At 36.1% G+C, this 16,759-nt stretch overlaps 1 protein-coding gene across 1 annotated transcript in view; it reads right to left on the bottom strand.

Annotated features, from left to right (window-relative positions):
* The window catches only part of SLC13A1 (solute carrier family 13 member 1), a 56,484-nt gene that overhangs the window by 22,123 nt on the left and 17,602 nt on the right, over positions 1–16,759 (bottom strand). The window contains exons 3-7 of the mRNA XM_070755432.1: positions 11,180–11,367; positions 11,030–11,081; positions 10,876–10,924; positions 8,955–9,115; positions 319–438 (exon numbers count right to left, since the gene is read on the bottom strand). Of these exons, the coding sequence (XP_070611533.1) occupies positions 319–438; positions 8,955–9,115; positions 10,876–10,924; positions 11,030–11,081; positions 11,180–11,367 (570 nt within the window). The remainder of the gene's footprint in view (positions 1–318; positions 439–8,954; positions 9,116–10,875; positions 10,925–11,029; positions 11,082–11,179; positions 11,368–16,759) is intronic.

Genomic DNA, 16,759 nt, shown 5'->3' with positions numbered 1-16,759 from the left:
CATTATAATTTTCCATTTGCATATCAAGATAATATAATCCACATTATTGTTTTTTTCTGGAACCCTCAATATATTTGCCTTCACTGAAGTATACTATATCCACTATATTCAGAATTGTAATTGAGCAAAAATATACATAAGAAACATACATATTTCCCTTAACTTTTTTATGCCTTCATTTTTCTTCTTCCTCTATTGTTTTCTAATGTTTATTTTATACATATGCTCTTTGGGAGTAAGGATTTGTTATTTTTACCCCATGTAAACACATTCTTACACAAGATGATAATACTTTGGACGTCTCCCGTGAGTACTTACTTGAAACCCAGAAAAAGCCACAGAAGCCAAACCCAGGAGAGTATTAAAATAATAACAGTGATTGGGATGCAAAGAATAAACCAGGATCCAAAATTAATGCATTGGCAACCAGGATATCGTCTGAAAAAATAAAAATTGAGTTGGTTTTTAATATGAATAGAAAGATGTTTCTTAAACCAAGATACACAATGGCTGTACAGATGATAAACCTTAAGAGAACATATATCCAGCTTTCATCTTAATAGATGCTTACCCTCCAGGAAATAAAAATGGAACATTCACTATCAGCAATTTAGAGTCTTGCACCAATTGGCCCTTCCATAGTGAAAGTATTTTAAAATGTGTTAGTCATTGAAGTTAGTCTTTTTTAATTGTCTTCTATCAGTTAATTAAAATTCTTTTAGATAACACTTTATATCAGGGATCCTCAAACCTGACAACTTTAAGACCTGTGGATTTCAACTCCCAAAAATTATTCCAAAAAATCAATTTTTTTAAAAAAGTAAAAAATTAAAATTATAGCCTGCAGACCGGCATCAACCGAACCATGACATCGTGTCACTACTGGTTCGGACAAACTGGTCCAAATCGTCTGGTCTGAACAAATATCTATCACTAGATTGGAACAGAACTGAATAATGTTTAGTGATTCTGATAGCAGAGATTTCAGGAGGGATTGTATGGCAGCAGGTGTAAAGCCAAAAAAATAAAAACAAAATAAAATTGTTTAGTTGCCTTTCCTAGAGTTCTAGAAGCAATTTGAATGAATATAACAATTCTACATTTCTGGAAAAAAATAAGTATAGTTTAAGAATTGTGCAGTAAAACATTATTATTTATTTATTTTATTTATTTATTAATCAAATTTGTATGCTGCCCCTCTCCGTAGACTCGGGGTGGCTAAACTCTAAAATTAGTATTTTAGAGTTTAAAAATGCTTTTTTTTTTTACTGCTATGCTTTCAACCACTGTGACTGTAGGCATGATGTAATAACCATAAAAATATCCTGATTGGAAGTTAAAGATTTTGGCATAGAGCAATGCTTTCTGTTTTCTGTATCATATTTTTTAATTTATGGAAAAATGGAGAAAACTTTTATAAAAATGCATCAAACAAAATTGTTCCAAAATTTCAGAAGCAAACTATTTAACTATTCATTGCTTCAGACCAAGTTCATTTTCCAAGATTTTGAAACAAGAATTTTGATGAAAACCTAGGTCTAACTAGAAATAAATATCTAATTTAACTTTTTATTTCTCAACTGCTAACAATCAATCATTTATGATTTTCAAAAAGGATAATCTGGATAGCTTTTTAGTGTACAGTACCAGTGTCTATGGTTAGACAAAAAGCGAAACTTATTTTCTGAAATGATAAGGACTTCCAGATAGCATTTGATATATACTGTATTTTGAAAAAAGTCCTGCAACCATTGATGTATCATTCAACAATATAGAGGACAGGCTTTCTATTCCCTCAAAGGAGGCCAAATGGTGCTAGAAGATGCTAAAATGACTAATGAGAAAATAGCTAAAGAGATTTCATGTCCACAAAGCTTAAAGTTCTCAAGACATTGTTTTAAAAACCTCACTCTCTATGAGTGAATAATTCTGTGAGAATTATTCTACATAGAGAAAAATGACATTATTATATTAGCCAAAGTTATGTATCACTATGAGCCAGGAATTATGATCTGTTCAACTGGACTGTGAATAATCAGCATGGAAGCAGTCCATTCATTCATACGTGACTCCTAGCTTCACAAGAGTTAGTAAATAAAGAAGAGTTTGTTTGGAAACATGGCATTATGATTAAATCCCACCTCAGAAGGATGGAAGGATGAATCAACCTTGAGCCGGAGATGAGATTTGAACTGCTGACCTGCAGATCTAGCAGTCAGCTTTAGTGGCACTCTACCCACTGCGCCACATTGGACCCGCGTATGTGCAGGAGGCAAAATAATATTTGCTAAGGCAATAACTTTAATTTAAGCCTGACTTGTTATCTTGGATTATGGGAAGCATTTCACAATGATTATGAGCAGTAGCGGGTTGTTACCGATATGGGAAAGAACGCTGCACCAGTAGTGATCATTGTGCTGTATGCACACCTTTGGTTATCTTGCATGCCTGCACATGTGTCCCAGTGTGTTTTTGTTTCTGTGCATGCACAGAAAGCAAAACCTTGTGAGGGAATGCATGCATGAGATTTCAATGATTTTTTGCTTCCGTGCATGCGTGGAAGCAAAAACCCCCACCGAAATCTCACTCACACACGTGTCCCCTCACAAGATTTTGCCTCCTGCACATACGCAGATCCAATGTGGCGCAGTTGGTAGAGTGCCACTAAAGCTGACTGGTAGATCTGCAGGTCAGTAGTTCAAATCTCAACACCAGCTCAAGGTTGACTCAGCCTTCCATCCTTCCGAGGTGGGTAAAATGAGGACCCAGATTGTGGGGGCAGTAGGCTGGCTGTGTTAAAAAGTGCTATTGCTAACATGTTGTAAGCCGCCCTGAGTCTAAGGAAAAGGGCAGCATTAAAAAATAAAATAATTTATATAATTTATTATATATATGTGTGTTTGTGTGTGTGTGTGTGTGTGTGTATCACATGTTTTTTGCTGAAATTTTAAAATTAAGGGAGATTAGGATGGCACCATTTTGGCCTTGTTCTGGCCTCATCAGCTAGCCACACCCTTACTGGGATTTGATCCAGCACCTCGTAAGGCAGAGAATTAACCTCTAGGCCACCAGACCTGATCCCTTCAGCTCTGTACCAGGGAGGAGCTACATGTTTTTTACGTCGGATCACCCTGGTATATTGAAGGAACGTCACAGCTCCTTTTTGCCTCTAGGCCCAACCCAGGGCCATTTCAAGGCAGTTAATTTATTCATAGCCGACAACTATATTCTGTATGTATCACATGTTTTTTGCTGAAATTTTAAAATTAAGGGAGACTAGGATGGCACCATTTTGGCCTTGTTCTGGCCTCATCAGCTAGCCACACCCTTACTGGGATATATATAGTTGTCAGCTAAAAAAACATTTGACATATATATATATATATATATATATATATATATATATATATATATATATATATATAACACGATTAACAGCCCCTGAATATGAGTTAAAAGTGCAATATAACTGCTAAGAGTCATCTGATTGTGGAAGGTAAAAAAATTACTTAAACCAAAAACAATAAATATTTGTAGCAGGAGAGCCTATCATTCCAGACAAGTAGTTGTCCAATCTCTTCTTAAAAATCTCCAGTGATGGAGCACCCACAACTTCTGAAGGCAACCCATTCTAAACTTCCTCTTCTGATAGTTTTACCTAATAGAAAGGTTTATATGCACATATAATTTATTATGTCAGGATTGTAGCATGGAAATGTGACTAGTCTGAAATGAATATGCATCTCAATATATATATATATACAGTGGAACCCCGACATAAGAGCTGCTCTTCTTAAGAGCAACTCGAGATAAGAGCTGGGAGGGGAGAGATATTTTTGTTCTACTTACAAGCCCAAATTCGAGATACAAGCGCCAAGGAGCTGTCTCCTGAAGCCAAACGCTAACTTCCGCGTTCGGCTTCAGGAGACAGCTGCGAAGCGGCGCGCGTGTTTTAAAAGGTTGCAGCCGGCCTGGGGGGCTCGGGGGGGGGGGGTGCTTGCAGCTTTCTTTCTTGCTCTTTTTCTTTCTCTCTTTTACCTTCCCTTCCTCTATTTCTTCTTTTCTTTCTCCTTCCCACCTTCTTCCCTCCCTCCCTCCCTTCACTCATTCCTCTCTTACTCTCCCCTTTCATAAGTTTCCTTGCTTCCTTCCTCTGTTCCTGTCCCTTCCCCCTTTCTTTCTTTCTTTCTTTCTTGCTCTTTTTCTTTCTCTCTTTTACCTTCCCTTCCTCTATTTCTTCTTTTCTTTCTCCTTCCCACCTTCTTCCCTCCCTCCCTCCCTTCACTCATTCCTCTCTTACTCTCCCCTTTCATAAGTTTCCTTGCTTCCTTCCTCTGTTCCTGTCCCTTCCCTCTTTCCTTCCTTCCTTCCCACCCTCCGTCCATTCATTCACCCATTCCTCTCTTGATCGCTTAAAGCCGGTCCCTGGTGCAAAAAGGGTTGGGGACCTCTGTCCTACAGGATTGGGTGGCAGAGAAGTTGAACATATGTAAATTTAAAAGTTTAAGAAAGTTTACAAGTTAAGTGAAAGAAACTTCATTATTCATTTATATGTACATGTACATTTCTTCATTAAAAACATGTGTTTCTGCATAATTTAGACTAACTTTGTGAGTTTTTTTAGGGCTGGAACCAATTAAAATTATTTACATTAATTCCTATGGGGAAAAGTCGTTCGAGATAAGAGCTGCTCGACTTAAGAGCCCAGGTCCGGAACGAATTAAACTCGTATCTCGAGGTATATATATATTTAAAATATTAAAAAATGGGCCTAAATAGAAAGGGACCAAGCTCAGCTGTCCCACCAAAGCAAAGCCTTCCAATGTATTACATAACCATTATTACCTACTTGAACAAACTACTTGCTCAGCCAATTTTCACTAATAAATTCCCAGGCTAAAAGGAGCCTATCTTTGCCCTTAAGGACTTGGACTATTACAGACAATGATATGAAAGAGCGTTGGAGTCTTGTCTTTGAACAACTCCATCCCTTCTTGACTTTCTTTCATGGCTATTGTCATGCACTGTCATTTTCATTAAGGAACAGCTACTGATGTATAACTGCAATGACAAAATTGCTCTAGCCTAGATATGAGACTGCAAACGGATTTTCATTATCTTAACAATGTTCTTAGGAGTTTAGGTTATTTAAGTTTCAAGAGAAGGGCATCCTTCTACCTCCCTCTCTGCAACCCTCCTCCAATATGAATAGCAAAACTATATCATACCTAAGTGGAACTCAGAAACCAGCTGTATCATGGAGAGCTATAAAGCCTAAGGATATTAATGCATTTTAGCAATATTTCTTTATCCTGGGCATTCATTTTCCCTCTGCTGCTCAATTCATTACCTTTCCAATTCCATAGCTCTCCATCTTCTGCCTTTTCCCTGAATTAATTTTCCTTAGAACTACCTGTTTACTCAAGCTATTTATTAGAGCCTGCTCTATAGGTTGTGTGCTTGGTTGGAACCCCAAGAATGTACACGCATCTTAAATTATGAGTTGAGAAAGCTGTAGCTGTTCGCATTCATTTTTGCTGCCCTTCCATGCCTTCAGCAAGGCAAATCTGGATTCCTAATTATTATAGACTCAAATAAAAAAGAATGGGCTAAAGGAATAGATGAAAAGGAAGGGATTTATTCATTAGTTCCTTGTGTCCCTCCCTATTTTTTTGAACTTTCTTTTTAAAGCAAAAGTTAGAAAACCAAGCTATATGGGAAAATCAGGCCAGAAAAAGCACCCAGTTATATAATAGCTTTTATTAATCAATTAATATGATCAAGCTTATGTCTCCAATTGGAAATACAGTGGTACCTCATGATACGAACTTAATTGGTTCCAGGAAAAGGTTCGTAAGGTGAAAAGTTTGTAAGACGAAACAATGTTTACCATAGGAATCAATGTAAAAGCAAATAATGCGTGCAAATCCTTCAGGAAAATCCCAAACTTTAGAAGGGAGGCGAACAGAGGGCAGGGAGGAGCAGGTAAAGGGGGCGGGTGGAAGAAGCAAGGCTAGGCTAAAGGGTGAGTGGGAAGGAAGAAAGGCAAGTGGGGCGCCCCACCATTTTCTTTCTTCAAAAGACACTCTTTCAGTGCCTCTGCAAGCATGCTGTTCTCTGCAAAATCTTTCCCCCTCCAAGCCGCCCCTCCCTTTTCTTTCTTCAAAAGACACTCTTTCAGTGCCTGCAAGCACGCTGTTCTCCTACTTTTGTTAATGCAAAGTCTTTCCCCCTCAAAACCGCCCCTCCCTTTTCTTTCTTCAAAAAAGGGGGGGAAAAGAAACCCCTTCATCCCAGCAGCAGCGGCTTGGGTTCATAAGATAAAAATAGTTCGGAAGAAGAGGCAAAAAAATCTTAAACATCGGGTTCGTATCTTGAAAAGTTCGTTGGAAGAGACGTTCGTGAGATGAGGTACCACTGTATCTAATGGAACTGGCGGGGGAAACATGTAGGCAAATGATTACAGGCAAATGTAATTGCTATTTGGAAATCATTTCTGGATTTCTTGTCAGAAGCTGAAAGAAGTAGAAAGCTGATTTTGAGATTTGACGATTGGTATTATATGGGCTTATCAAAATAATGTAGACAAATGTTAAGAGAGTAAGTCTGATGTATTCTTATCTCTATATCTCTACTAAAGAAAGTCAGAAGTCTTTCTTTTTCCATGTTTCTTATTTTTCCCCTCCTTTTTCCTTTTCTGTACTTTACTTCATTTCTGAGCTAAATGTCTATGGAGATTTTCATTCCGGTCGTGGTTGTCCCAAAGGTGCTTTTTCAAAAGGCAAGTGAACTGCTTTTTCAATGAGGAAGATATAAATCTCTCCATTCTCCAGTATTCAGTCAGAGCTGAAGATGCTTCTTGGATGAGAAGTGAAATGTCTTCAAGAAGAAAAAAATGAAGAAAGCCCTGTTGCCTTTTGAAAAAGCATCTTTGGGACAATTTTTCTCAGCTCTCTTCCTTTTCTATTTTTATTTATCTTTTAATATTGCATTTTAAAAAAATTGTCTTCTAGCTGTCTGACTCCAATGAAAACAGTAGCATTGTAAACTGCTATAACAATTATCCTAGAACCTTCTCAATATCATATATTAATAAATTGTTGCAGCAATTCCTGATTAGCATATGCAAATGCTAATTCTATTGTTGCTGGGAATTAATATGAATGGAACATGCACATATAATTCCCAGGGATCAAGACAAACTCACACAAGGAATTAGAGGGGATACAGATTTTGCTATAGTCCATTGGTTTATATTCAACAAGATTTTAAAACGTTTGTGTCCTGGCTTATTTGATCATACAGTATGTAAGCTTTTCTTTTATTGCTTTGAAGTTCATATATTCTTCTGTGTAAAATTCGGCCTTCAGTGATGCAACTTTGAATGAATTACAAGTGGCAGATGGACAATATTCCTGGCAATTGGAAATCATTTTAGCAGATTAGAAATCCTTGGGATGTAGAGTGAAAGTGGCAGAATGTTCCTGATTGTTATCTATGTTAAGGAAAAGTATTGCAGTTTATATACTGTGTGTGTATTCAAATGATTCACCACAAAGCTTTACCTGAAAGGCTATGTTATATGGATAACATTTCATTTAGGGAATATTTTTGAAACGACACCAGCATTTTCAAATGTATTAATAAAAAATAGGAAGGAGGAGGGAAGGAATAGTAGCCAATTTGACAAATAATTATTCCAACCAAGATTACTGATTTATTATTAACTGAGTCTTCGGAGAGGGGCGGCATACAAATCTAAATAATAATAATAATAATAATAATAATAATAATAATAATAATAATAATAAATCCCAGGGGACAGCAGAATTGAGGAGAAGCAGCTAGAGAAATTAGTGAAATACGAAGATCTAAAAATCGAGCTGCAACGACTCTGGCATAAGCCAGTGAAAGTGGTCCCAGTGGTACTTGGCACGCTGGGCGCAGTGCAAAAAGATCTCAGCGGACATTTGAAAGTCATTGGAATTGACAAAATCTCAGTCAATTGCAAAAGGCCTCTTTACTGGGATCGGCACACATAATTTGCCGCTACATCACGCAGTCCTAGGTGCTTGGGAAGTGGGCGACTGGTGATGAAATATGAAATCCAGCATAGTGATCTTGTTTGCTGTGTTGTATTGACATAATAATAATAATAATAATAATAATAATAATAATAATAATAATAAACATTCTGTCATTCTGAGCTGTGTAATGCTCTTTACACTGTGTTTTTATGAATGTCATAAAATCTTCTATGGATGCTAATCCTGCCAGTCATATTTTATCTCCTATTTGTATAGAGTGTAATCTAAGCACTTACACATTTAAAGAACTGGGAGAAAATTATAAAGATACGCTCATAATATGAAATGAAATTCAGCATTTCTTCCCACAGATATAAGGAGCATAGAAATAATGCCTCGTGTACTTAGAAACACATAAACAATGACTGTGGTTCATACAAACAGTAATTAATTTTACCATAATTGGATAAAAAAGGTGATGTGATACAGACAGGTAATCTAGAAGAGCAGGGTAAAGCAAATTACTTACATGGAAAATTATTCTATTTGGGATATATATGATCTTACACGCAGGTCTTTGGAGTTAGCTAACCATAATGTGGTAAGCACCAGGGATGCAAAGAATGAGAACGATAAAAGGCAATTTCCAATAAAAACAGTTTTGTACAAGTGAAGAGCTCCAAATTTGAATACAGAGCTCAAGACTTCTGTCTGGTTAGATACATCAGTGAAGAAAACCCTTCTGCTGACTTCTTCCCTATAAAAGTTTTAGGAGGTAAAATCTCTCATTTTAGCATTGACATCCAAATGGAGAAATGTTAAATTATTGGGAAGCACAGCATTGACACAAATTAACTTAAATGGATAGAAGAGCAGAATTTAAATTATTTAAATTTAGGAACAAAATACTTGAATTAATTTTCTTACGTATTAAATTGTTCTGCAAATATTAAGTTGGTTGATGTCCCAGTGATGGTAGTCAGTCCTCCAATAGTGGATGAATAGGCAACACACAAGCACATGATTTTGCATATCATATGGTCTTTTTTGTTCCGGTACCGTCTTTCAGACTGGCTCAGTTCTGAATTCTGTTTAAGTAGAAATCAAAGAAATACAATGAACAATTTTCATATTAGCCTATTAAAATCAGCCTTCCCTAGTTCAATGATTAATCTTTTTTTCTGTAATTTTTTCAAAGTTTAGGAAGCTGCAGAATAAAGTAACTCTTCCACTTTCCCTAATTCTTCTTTCAATAAGGGGGGGGGGGATCAAGTCCTATCCCTAAGTTTCTAGTTTTCAGTTTGATTACATTTAAGCTCTTCATTGTCAATGTAAACTCTGAAAATGGTAAATTAGCCAATAATAAAAGACAACACAGTTCTGATGATACTATAATGTCTTATTTGCACAGTAAAAAACTATATATAGAAGCTTTCACTACAAGCTCATAAGTTTCATTTTCAAATAATAAATTAATAATTCACAATTTGCCCAGTAATTCAAATTATAATTTTTAAAAAGCTAACTATGATCTCATAAACACTGACCTCTCATCTCTTGATTGACTAGTCACTGGCTGTAACACTGCTAAAGACCACTACATTATTTCCTTACATGAAGTCAAAAGTGTATGTATGTATATATGTATGTATGTATGTATGTATGTATGTATGTATGTATGTATGTATGTATGTATGTATTGATTTGATTTGATTTGATTTGTATTAAACTATATGTACCTCTAATAACTCCCAAAACCAGGAAAAACAAACTACCCATAACAATAAGGAAGCTCCAAGCAAAAAAACCAAAAACACAACCCACCTCCAACAGCTATCCTGAACTTTGCAAAAGAGCCTTTTGTGCCATGGCCCCTGCCCTTTGGAACATCATGCTGTAGAAAGTGAGAGCTGCCTCCTCTCTTCTGGCCTTCAGGATATCTCTTATAACACGGCAATGCCAATAGGCGTTTAGTTATTAAAGACTAAGACTTGCTGGTGAAGTAACAGAGAAGGCACCACCACTTCTTTGCTCCAAAACCATAGCTTTTTCAGCTTGCCATAATCTTTTGTAATTTTAATCTTTTTATATTTGTAATTGATGTAATATTTATAGCTTTTATGTTGTAAGTCACTTAGAATCATCTGAAACTGTGAGATGAGCAGCATATACATATAATAAACAGTAATAATATTGGGAATATTTATATATAGAATAGCAATAACTTAATTAGGAATAAATTGCCGTCCCAGCTCTATGGAACTAACTCCCCCCTGCCGATGTCCGTATTGCTCTCACCCTACTGGCCTTCCGAAAGGCTGCGAAGACCTAGCTTTGTCGGCAGGCCTGGGGGCCATGAATTTGACATCTGTCATGGCCAAATTGTATTGAATGGTATTGTTGAGTGGTGAGTTTTTAAACTGGGTTTTATGGTTTTAAATATTTATATTTGACTTCTTTTTTATTTGTATTTGTATCTTTTTTTATATTGTTGTAAATTGCAACTGAATCCTTCAGGATTGGGCTGAATAGAATTCGAATTAAATAAACGAACGAATGAATGAATGAATGAATTGTCCCAACTGTCTGAGGAAGCTGAAATTTTCAAAATGACTTTGAGATGTTCTCCTTTGTCTTAATAAGCAAATTACTTTGAAATTTAAACACTAGACTACCTGCCTGTTTTAACTTATCTGGAAAATCACAAACATTGTAGATGTCATATTGGTTCATATTAATAATTATATAATATTATTCAATTGACTTTATAACCAAAACCATAATATGTTAATCTGACTGTAATAACTATACTAATCTTTAAAATAAGTGGGATAAATTATTTAAGTACCTTTTCATTTTCAATGTCACACACAGCTTGAGAAGTACCATTGCTGTATCTGGAAAGAAATATTTGCAGCAGTAATTATTTTAGTGCTAATAAGAAAGGTAAACTATATTAATATCTTGCTACTTTTCTCTCCCTCTCCCTCTATATATATTACCCTTCAACTTTAGTAGATTTCCAATCAGGTGAGTCGCATTCACTAATATTTTCTGTGAAAACAAAAACAAAATGTTCAAATGAAGGGGTTGTTTTTTCCCTCAGATTATCTTTTTCCAAGTGAGGCTAAACATTTGTTGAAATTACTTACCTTCAAGTTCCAGGGCAGGATTAATGGTTCCATTTGCACATGTCATATCCATTGCATCTACTTCGGCCTCTGCACTAATGATTTGCTGAGCCACCGCCTCTACAATTGGCATCACCATAGCAGCAGTAGAGGTGTTGCTAAGCCACATCGATAGAAATGCACAGCTGACCATGAACCCAAGGGTGAGCCTGAAATAATAGTGAAAAGTTCATCTATGTCTGCTATTAATATAAAGTAATTATAATAAGACTATTAAAAATAATTTGAGTTAGCACCTCCTGACCTTCTACTAAAGTTTCTAATTTATTTCTCTCTTTCTTTCATATATATATATAATAAATTGCCGTATTTTTCAGATTATAAAACATAACGGAATATAAAATGCACCTTAATTTTTGGGGAGGAAAATAGGGAAAAGAATTTGCTTCCCAGATATTCATTTGGCTAATATCCTTAGTCTGGGCAGCTTCAGCACATTATATATTGTTCCCTGGTTAGGGCTTTAAGAAAACATTATTCGGAGAGAGTAACAATGAAAGAGCTTGCAAGCCAGTAAGAGCTAGGAACATCATTAGCACCTGGAAAGAAACATTTGGAGCAAGTAGAGCAATGAAAACCCCCTGCAAAGACTTAGGGCTTGGAAAACATTCTTCTCAGAGAGTAACAATGAAAGAGCTTGCAAGCTGGTAAGAGCTGGGAGCATTGTTTGCACCTTGTTAGGGCTGGAAAGAAACTTATTCGGAGCAAGTTAGAACAATGAAAAAAACCCGGCAAAGACTTAGGGCTTGAAAAACATTCTTTGCAGAGAGAAATAATGAAAGAGCCTGCAAAGTAAGAGCTGGAAAGATTATTAGCAGCTAGTTAGGGCTGGGGGGAAAAGCTACAGTGTATAAGACAAACCCAAATTATCAGCTTCTTTTAGGGAGGAAAAAGGTGCATCTCATACTCTGAAAAAGGCAGTACTTGTTCTTTCTTTTTTTATTTCTTCTTCTACATTGTTGTGTACAATAGTTTTACATTCTTCTATACTAATTTATCTTAAATATTTCATACTGGTCAATCAAAATTGACAGTTCAAACTCCTCTTTTACCTATTCTTTCTCTATTCCAGCCATTTATATACTTTATTCCATACTAAGTAAAATTCGTTTTTTTCTTTTTCTTTTATTTTCTTCATTAATGTGTCCATTTCAGCACAATTCAATATTTTTCTAATTATGTCTTCATCTTTTGGTATTTCCTAATTTTGTCCAGAATTGCGCATATTATATTCTTGCCACTGTAATAATATGGATAATCAGATACTATGTAATTCCTTTCTCAGTAGCTGTATTATGATCCATAGGTGGGTTCCTCCCAGTTCAGATCAGTCTCAGAGCAGCACTGTTACAAAGCAATCATTCCATCTCTTTTTATATATGCATCATTGAAATGGGCAAAATATTGCCATTTTGTAACAATGCTCCTTTTTTCATTTGTACATAAGTGTACTAGCGTGCCTTCTGTCCCCTGTCCTTAATGTTCTTCATTTTTACTAGTTGCATGTATTTTAATATTATTATTTCTAATATTCTTTTTCAATTTTTTGACTTTTACTAGTATCATGTATCTTAATATTATCATCATATCTTTACTTAACAAAACAAATAAATAAAAATAAATAAATAAATAGAAATTTTGATGAAAACATCAGATCCTATGTATCAGAGGAGGATTCTAACTTACATTGCCACCAGTTCACTTCCTCCCATGCTACATGGCTATGTGTGTATTCATGTGTGTGTGTGCACATTCACAGTTCCAAAAACTCTGCTTCTGAGCATGCGCAAAAGCAAAAACCAGCAAAAAATAGCACCCCCCCCAAAAAAAAATGGTAGTTGCCACAGACCAGCACTGACCGAACAGCTCTGTAACGTCACCACTGGTTTATTACCGGTTCTATAGGACCTTTAGGAACCCAGCTCTGCTATGTATGCCTCTAACAATGACTAAGAGAAGATATACAAATTAAATTGTCAACATATTCAATTTTCAAATGTTGATGTTTTTTCTCAAGTGTTCTATACATGAAATTTTCACACAATAATCTATTATTATTCTTTTTATATCATGCATACATAATATGTATATTTCAATTGGCTATACTTTCAAAGATATCAACATTAAAATAACCTAGAACCAATTTTATCGGTAACATGATCTCAGTGAACTCAGTGAACCATGGGAGAGAAGTCAAGCAAGCATGATGAAATACCATCGCTTTCTGGAGAAAAAGAAGAGAAGATGAAAAAAGTACTACAAAAATACTGCCCAATAAATTCAAGTCACTTGACTTTTTCAAGTTATGTGAGTTTTCTCAGAGAATGATAAGCAAAGCAACTTTGAATAATATTTGAATGAACAGATGCATTTAACTCATTGAACTGAATCAAGGATGAAGATTCATTAGATTTTTCCACACCGAATAGCTGAATAGATTTAATTCAGCTGATAGTTCATGAATAATGATAATAATTTATTAGATTTGTATGCCACCCCTCTACAAAGACTCCAAAGGTTCTAAATTTATACCATAATGTAAAAGCTGTAATGTACTACTCTACATTCTAGTAAAGACAAAATTTACAAATAGGAGATTCATTAAATGGGATTCTACCCAGGGTTGGGTTTTAATTTACCTCAATGCTGGTTTGCATCCTCCCAAGCCATGTGGGTGTGCCTCATGGGTGCACACATGCGCAGTACCAAAAAATAATAAAAAAATAAATAAAAAAGCCAAAATGGCAACACATTTGCAATGCCAGAAACTTGGCTTCTGTGTATGCTCAGAAGAAAAAAAATTACCCCCTGCCCATTTAAAAAAATAAAAATAAAAATGATGGTGGTGCCCACAGACTGTCACCAACCGAACCAGTTCCACTATGTTATTGTGATATCACCAATGGGTTATTACCAGTGTTGGGTGAACCAAACCTGCAAAGTTTGGGCTCGTGCCAAACTTTGCAGTGTTTGGCATGCCGAACCCAAACCCGAACTTTTTAAAAAGTTCGGGTAAAGTTTGGGTTTGGGTTTGGCCGAACACCGCGAAACGCCACCACCCAGGAGGAGAGTGGGGAATCCCATCGTGGGATTTCCTACCTCCTTTTGCTTGCAGCGCTGCAAGCAAAAGGAGGTGGGAAATCCCATGAAGGGATTCCGGAGGCGGGGCTTTGACGTCATGGAGGCTACTTCCTGGCCGGCCGAAACAGGGAGGAAGGAGTCTCTGTGATGTCAAAGCCCCGCCCCCAGAATCCCTTCATGGGATTTCCCACCTCCTTTTACTTGCAGCACCGCTGTGGCATCCTTTTCTGTAAAAATAAAAGGAAGCACCTCCTTGTTTATTTTTACAGAAAAGGACACCGCAGTGGCTTGCTGCAAGCAAATGTTCAGGTTTGGGTTTGGGTTTGGGTTTGGGTTCAGGTTCGGCGAACTCACCCGAACTTCATGGCAAAGTTCGGGTGAGTTCGCTGAATCCAAATTTCATTTGGTTCACCCAACACTGGTTATTACCAGTTCAGGCAAACCAGTCTGAACCGGGAGGAAACCACTTCTGATTCTACCTTTAAATATTTTTGTTATATGATGTATGAAATGCCCAAATGGGTGAAGAAATATTACTGAAATACCCTCAATTACTGCATTTTTCATGTTTCAAATTAATTAATATTGTCTTTCAAGATCCTGAGGTTTTTCGTATTAGGCCATTTCTTAACATCCACCCCCTCCCCAGTGTTTTAAAAAAACCCTGACTTGTGTAATGGTCTCACTTTTCTATTTGGAAACAAGGCAGGAGTAGAAATCAAATCTTGGATTTGCCAACAGAAGTAAACAATAGCCAATCGCCAGCCATTAACACACTAATCAACCAATAGGAAGGCACCACATAAATGTGACTCATAAAATAACACAAAGCACACATTCTAGTAGAAAGAAGTTCCCTGACAATGGGCTCCAGAATGAGTCCAATATCTCTGAAGATTAACTCTCTGGTCCTGGTGACTGACTAAGACTGGATCTTGTAACATTATCCTGGGAGATGTATATTTGCCTCCATTTGTGAAAAATAAATAATTCCACATGTACAATTGGGAATTGCTTTACCATAATGTGACAGTTGTTCTGTATGTTTCTATTAATCTTTTGTTTTTGGAATCTTGCTTTGTATTTTATCTTATTTCAAGAATGTCTATGGGGGATGGGACAAAAAAAGTTGAATGACCATTTCAACCTCATGATCAAAGCCCTGTGTGTATATAAAAAAAGGAAGTAAGGCTCTGATAGTGCATTTTTAATATGACTCCTTGTCTTTTTAAAACACACACACACACACACACACACACACACACACAAAGAGACGTGCAGGAGATGATCCCATTCATTTTTGTAGAGTTTCTTTGGTGCCTAATGGCTATGGTTTCTGCCTTAGTTTCTTGCATCCGAGTCCAACTAATTCTTTTCTGTAAAGATTCTCCAAGAATGCTATGTAATCTTCTATTTCCAATAAGCTTTTGCTGCCAGCTCCTGAACTTTCTTTTCCAACTGAGAAATTACATCCTTGGAACACCTGCTCAGTTACTAACACAGCACATTTGCTGACAATACTTTTATTTTAGTTTGAAATAATAATAGCATAAGAATTTTCAGCAATGTGCCAACATGGAAACACATCAAATCAAATTCTTACTATAGAACAGCAGCCACTGACTTGGCTTTTCATTGGGATAACCTTGAACAATTTTGTACAATTGATCCCATGGTACAATGCAAATGAAAGGCAATTCTGGGACAAATTCAATTTGTGATATTGCTCCATTTTTAATACAATTAATGATTACCATGTATGAATACATCATGTTTTAATTTAGACCAAGCAGCACTAGACTAAGTAATTGTTAAAGACCGTAAACATCTTTAAAATCTGTGATGATGAAAATGCAATCATTGTAATGAGTAATTCAGAAAAAGTAGACTTTTAACCTTATGAAAAAAATGTTTTAACAGTGTAACTAATGTAAATTGTAACATGTTACAAAAACACCTGCATGACTCCATGTTATTAAAAAAATTAAAAAATCCCAGTACTGTTATCAATCAGGATGTAATCAAAGGCTTGCTATAATACGATAAAACAATTTCCGCCACAAATATTTTCTAACAATGCAGCAGCAGCAGCAACTTTTGTTGTTGTTTTGTTTTTTGTTTTGTCTTGTTTTGTTTGTTTTGTTTTAAGAGCTATTTCAAATGATCTCAAATCATGTAGTAAGAATAGCTAGATCATCCTAGGCAATTAATTTCAAGCTCTAAGTATTGGGAAGTCAACTGAACCAATGCCTTTTTACCAAAGTACTTCTGACATCTATTGATCCTCTTCCTCAACCTCTCTACAATTGATGGCCACACTGGGATATTCTCTTAATAAGGGAAACCTAATAACAGCCTTTATACCATAGGTTTTGCAACCTCTTCAAAGAGGATATAACTTTTTGAACTTGTCAAGGAGTGTGAGAGCCTTATTTTCTTCCTTTTATTCCAGCCCACTGT

The sequence above is a fragment of the Erythrolamprus reginae genome, chromosome 6, assembly GCF_031021105.1.
Source record: "Erythrolamprus reginae isolate rEryReg1 chromosome 6, rEryReg1.hap1, whole genome shotgun sequence".
Lineage (NCBI taxonomy): Eukaryota > Metazoa > Chordata > Lepidosauria > Squamata > Dipsadidae > Erythrolamprus > Erythrolamprus reginae.
This window is presented reverse-complemented; position numbering and strand designations above follow the sequence as displayed.